At 40.5% G+C, this 6,000-nt stretch overlaps 1 protein-coding gene across 3 annotated transcripts in view; it reads right to left on the bottom strand.

Moving 5' to 3' along the window:
• The window catches only part of ENOX1 (ecto-NOX disulfide-thiol exchanger 1), a 612,013-nt gene that overhangs the window by 61,761 nt on the left and 544,252 nt on the right, over positions 1–6,000 (bottom strand). For all 3 annotated transcript variants that reach the window (XM_011940311.1, XM_011940319.1, XM_011940300.1), the window contains 2 exons: positions 5,808–5,915; positions 1,730–1,786 (listed from right to left, as the gene is read on the bottom strand). In XM_011940311.1, coding sequence (XP_011795701.1) covers positions 1,730–1,786; positions 5,808–5,915 — 165 coding nt within the window. The remainder of the gene's footprint in view (positions 1–1,729; positions 1,787–5,807; positions 5,916–6,000) is intronic.

The raw sequence follows: 6,000 nt of genomic DNA, 5'->3' as shown, positions 1-6,000 counted from the left end.
AACTCAAATGTCCATCAGTGACAGACTGGATTAAGAAAATGTGGCACATATACACCATGGAATACTATGCAGCCATAAAAAAGGATGAGTTCGTGTCCTTTGTAGGGACACAGATGCAGCTGGAAACCATCATTCTCAGCAAACTATCGCAAGAACAGAAAACCAAATACTGCATGTTCTCACTCATAGGTGGGAAATGAACAATGAGATCACTTGGACAGAAGAAGGGGAGCATCACACACCAGGTCCTATTGTGGGGAGGGGGTAGTGGGGGAGGGATAGCATTAGGAGATATACCTAATGTAAATGATGAGTTTATGGGTGCAGCACACCAGCATGGCGCATGTATACATATGTAACAAACCTGCACGTTGTGCACATGTACCCTAGAACTTAAATTAAAAAAACAAAACAAAACAAAAAAAACCATACTGGTAACACCTTAAGGTCTTCCCAGGCCTTAGCTCATTACGTTATGACGTGTTTTTGAGATAGGCTTTGCCATTCTTTTTGCAAGTGAGAAAAGGAAGCTCAGAGAGGTTAAGTAACTTGTCAGCCTAACACATGTAATAAGCAGCGAAGTCTGGATTTTAAACTACATCATATCATAGCTGTCTCAACTTCTTGTACACTTACCACGTCCTGTATATTGTCACGTGTTTCTTAATTCCTTAACTCAGTTATAAGTTTCCCGAGGGCAGGCAAGTAGTCTTATATTTCTTTGTAACCCCCATTTCTGTTGCCCTAGAACTTAGCAGAGCACTATGAACACGTAAGTCCTCAATAAACATCATATGTTGAATATCTGCTGGGTAGGAACAATAATGATTAAGGGGGATTTTTTTGATACTCTGAATATTATGCTCTCTGTTGTATATAATTAAAACAAGAGTGAACAAGAAATATATAATTTCTCCTAGCTCTAGTGTAATCAGGCATTCATTATCATGTCTAATTCTGTGTTCTGTGAAAAGAACTGCTTAGTAAGCATTTTCTTTGATGAGGATAATCAAATACATACAGATATCAGAGAGATTTAAAAAAGACAAAATCATCAAACATATGGAGAGGCAATGATCTACATAGTGTAATATTCCATCCGAGACTAAAGAACTTTCAAGGCAAAAAGAATACTTGGTAACTTTTTGACAATTGGATATTCAAGGAACACTAAGAGAGGAAGTCATGGTGTAATTGGGATCTTGTACCATCACACATCATTCTCTATCAAGAAGATGGATGCACTGTGCTACTGTTCTGGGTGAGGAACAGAGAAGGAATACATTTCAAGGGCTATTCTGAGAGAAGGCGTTTGCTCTGAGACCTTTTCAGCATGTCAGTCATTTAGGTACCACCTTCGCTGGCAGGCAAACTTAATGAATATACATGCAATGCACAACTGATTACCCTGTCGGGTCTCTTTCCATTTCCCTCCCAGTATATCATCAGTTACAGTTTTGGAAATACAAAGAGCTCAAACAGACTCACTGAGATTAGAATTTTCGATGGTGGGGATTAACTCATATACTTCTAAATTGACATTTGATAAACCAGGCTAACAATAGCAGTGCCTGTCAATCACATTTTCTTGCCAAACCCTATATATTAAGCTTGAGCTGCTGAGAGGCAGAGCTTCTGATTTCCTTTATGTGGTAGCTAAAGTGCCACATCCCCATGTGTTCAACCAACATCAAGCAAGAAGAACAAATACCAGGTTTGTGGTACCTACATTTGAATCCTCATGGCTGTGGCCATTGGTCTCGACCAATTCCTTGGTACCTTTTAACTGCAAATTTTAAGGAAAAACAACACAAAACAAAAAAAATGAATAAGCAAGCAAATCTCTTAAGTACATCATCTTGTTAACTGATTTATCTGAGGTTGTACTTTATAAAACTTCCAACAAGGTAAAACAGATGGAGCACATATTTTTAATGAGCCTTATTGGAGCCAATGTGAGACCAATATTTCATGAAGTTTGATGCCTGGCACAAGAATAAATGGGTCTTGGTCATTATTTTTTAAATAATAAGATTAGAAAGCAGTTCCATAGGCATAAAATGTATAAAATCGGTTCTTAAGAATAATAAATGATTTCATTTCCTAGTTGGATTGCTATTAATTTAAACCCTGCAGTGTTTGCAAGTTGCCACCAGCAAAATGATGTTATATTAACGATTATTCGTGAATGATACATTTTCAGCTGCTTTTAACATGCTACTGTGTTAGACATGTCCTCCTTGAGAATATATTTGAATGACTGACATCTCTGGAGGACTAAAGACGGTTGCTTCTTCGGTAGAGAAAGAGTTTGGATGACATCTCCTTGGCCACGGAAGCATTAGAAGAAACGATATTTCTCAAATGAGATTTTTAACAGTGAACATTTGAAAACACCTCTTTTTCTCAGAAGTGTTTAGGAGTAATCAGTTATCAGGAGTTTCAGGAAACCTTTAATTGTCATTTTATCCTATCCTGACTCAAAACAGACATTTAGAATCAGACAGCAAAGGAAGAGGGTGAGATGTCTTGAAACTGTTTTGCATTTTTTCCTGATTTAGGAAGCAGCATCTCCTCCATTATCATTTTTTATACCTAATACAAAGTATTCATGGTAGGAAAAAATACTTAAGATTTGAAAGAACATCAATGCACATATACCACCAATGTGTTTGATTCAGAACACTGGTTCCTTCTGGCTACTTGTGCATATTAAAATGAAAGCTTCTTCAGTTTTTTAAGGCCAGTATTAAACTCCCAGCAAAAAAATCCCTACCCACTCCATGCCAAAGGAGGGGTTTTGCCAAAGGAATGGTAACATGAAGACACTGAGGATCGGGTAGTTGATTATGGACCAAAGCCTCTTTGACTCATTTCTGTACCACTCCCCGTTAAGAAGACAGTCTGCCCACTGTTCTTTAGGGCAACATCATTGATGTTTCTACACAACGACAGACACAGGGGAGCATGGGCGATGTATGGCATATACGACAAGGCAGAGGTGTGCCACAGTGATAGGAATACTCTCTTTTATCCCAGGACACAAAAGGACTTTTGAAAAACCCCCTCGCTCTTTTCCTAGCTGTTTCTTATTGAGGTATCCCTCATCTTCCTCTTCATCAACCCCTCTGCTCATCCCACCTTAGGTCCTGTAGCTTGTGCTCCCATGAGTTTGAGTGGGGTTAGCTCAGAAGGTCTTGTTCTTTTTCAGCAGAAGTAAAGGACTATTTTATGAATGTCTGTTCCACCTTCACGTGTTGACCAACATTATGTGCCAGTTGCTCTCCTCCCTTTTAAATAAACTCCATTATTCCCATTCCATGATGTCTTCTAACTCTGCCCTTGCTTTTTCTGCTGTTTACTCTCCCCTCACTCCCTGTCTCCTGGCATTGTTCACTCTGCTGTGCTCTGTTGCCAGAACCACGGAGGAAACCCCTCCCCGCTGTAGCCTGCCCCTCTCCTTCCTCCAGCTGCAGCTCCAGGACAGCTGCTGCTTTGTTCTCCTCTCCGCCCCCTCTTCTTCTCTCCTTTAGCTGCTACTCTCTCCCCCAGGTAGGGCTGAACATCTTGTGAACAAGCTCCAGAGGTAGGAAGCTGAACATCTTGTGAACAAGCTCCAGAGTAGGAAGCTATCCTCATTGTAAAGGAGATGAAAGGCGGGAGTCAGTGGGGCTTGGAGGGACCCAGAAAAGCTGCATCTTCGCAAATGGGAAGACTGAGAGCTTAGCGGGTAGCCTGGCCTTCCCTGGAGGGGCTGGGGCCTGAGGGTGGGAAAGGTCTGCCCTCAGGATCTGTCCTTGCTTGTCAGGATTCCCGGCACGAGGCAATTGTGTGAATAGCAACATTCCAAGTCTGCAGAGAAGGGTGTACCTTTCCCTGCATGTGTCCATTTGTTTAGGCCACATCTTTGTGGGCACTGAAACTGTTTACACGTGGAGTTACTCTAGACAAATCCAAAGAAAGCCTCAAAAGCAGTGGTCAGTGGAGGTGAGAGGTGTCCTCAGTGCACATCTGTGTGTGGGCGCAGGGGCATGGAAAGAACCTGGACACTGCATGGCCCCTTTTGCAAGAACCACCAAGGAGTAGCAGGTGAGGGCCTCTTGGACAAACAGCTTGGTAATGGCACCAGCACCCAAATACATTTGGTGTCTCAGGCTTAAAGATTCTTGGTATCTTTGCTTGGAAAGAGCTATCCCATTTTAATTAATATTTCAGATTTGAAATTCTTCCTTCTCAATTGTATTTTCTAGGTCTTTACTATTTTAGCTCTTTCGAATCTTCTTCATGTTCTCTGTTTTTTAAATAATGGAGAGTGAAGTGTGATGTTTCACCCATACCTGTGTGTGCTCTTCTCTTTAAAAATGCATGCCATAGCAAGATGTATCAATACTTCCTGCAAAACTCAGAATCTATTTTTACGAGTAGGGTTTGGACTTCAAGATGAAGGATTTGAGTCATTTAGAGAAAAGAGAAATTCACCCCTCCCCACTCCGGTCAAAGCTCTCTAAAAGAAAAAAAATCGGGGTGAGAGAGCAGAAAACAACAAAAGTTCAGAGCTGTGTCGGTTGATTTGGAGCAAATTTGGACCAACTGAGTTCCACTTTGCTGGGAGTCTTTTCATAATGTAACAGCGGAAAGGACAGTGATTTCAGGTCTCCTCAACTGCAGGTCATTGTGAATTCAGTCAACTAGATTTTTCACTTCAATCTCTTATATCTGAAATCATACAGAGTCAGCCTCCGTACAAGTTACTGAATCCATATTCATCACATGAAGATAATTATTAGTTTTATAAAGCATTTTCTTCCAAAGCTATAAAGGTTTATAAACTAATATCTGTACTTTTCTCTCACAAATCAATCATACCTTTAGGAGAAAATACCTAAAAAGATATTTCTGGACCCCAAACCATTAAAAAAAAAATCAAAAATCACTCACAAAGTGACATAGAGCTGACTTTATATTTTCTCAAATGTCACCTTTGAAGTTATATATACAGTGTAAGGTTATTTATACAATAAATAACCTTGATGTGCCAGTGAAAAATTTAAAACAATCTCATTTGATTACCCACAGGGGGTTGGGGTTACTGTATGCAATTTTTTTCCTTCAAATTGCCATTCATACATTGTTGGCAGCAAGTGAAGGCCAGAAATAGGAAGGCATTTCAAGAGCTCTCCTGGTTCCTCTCATGTAGATAGTGGGCTTAGATTTCACTCTGCTGCCTGCCGCGTACTCCATCTTACCCTGCTGTAAGACAATACTTTCCAATCCACTTATCAATGTCACGCCACACTTTTGTATCAAAGAAAGCCACAAGGAAATGATCAGATTTACAAACTTCATATAAAAGGTCTGTTGCTCACCACGGTTAGATAAGTACCCTGATGCACAAGGAGGATAGTTTTTAAATGTTGCTGTGAATCAGTCCTTGTTCATGTGTCTGCGGGAGTCTCATGGGTTATGCTAAACTCATTTTCCTCACTGTTAGACTTAAGAGGAAACAAGCTGCTTACTTTGAAACATACCTCATTGCCAGTATTTTGAAACTTTATCAAAATTTGTTTGTCTTCTGGAAGAAACTTTCACACAACACTGGCAGACCTGGGCAATCTAAACAGGTACAGGAGTGAGGACAGCGATGCTGGAAATGAGCTTATAAATTCCACACAGCAAAGCTGCTAGGAGGTTTCAGGCTAACTGTACTGCAGATCACCTTCGTAAATGTTTGCACGGGTGACGCACGGGCAGGCAGGCATTGGGGTGTTTGGACTGATTCATAAATCGGAGCTGTTTCATTCACTTACTTGTTCCTGCAGGACTTTTAATAATGCTTGTGTATGGGACTGCTCTTCCTTCGCTTGTTCCAGTTCTGACTTTTTGTTGTTTAACTCCTCCTGGATAGTTAGCAATTGCTGTGAAATTAAAGGATATTTAGCATAAGTAGGGTCGAAGGCCAGGTGACTTAAAAATATCCACAATATCCATTCAGAATTATCA

The sequence above is a fragment of the Colobus angolensis genome, unplaced genomic scaffold (assembly GCF_000951035.1).
Source record: "Colobus angolensis palliatus isolate OR3802 unplaced genomic scaffold, Cang.pa_1.0 Scaffold101, whole genome shotgun sequence".
NCBI lineage: Eukaryota > Metazoa > Chordata > Mammalia > Primates > Cercopithecidae > Colobus > Colobus angolensis.
The sequence above is the reverse complement of the archived record's forward strand: the minus strand, read 5'-3'. Positions and strand labels throughout refer to the sequence as shown.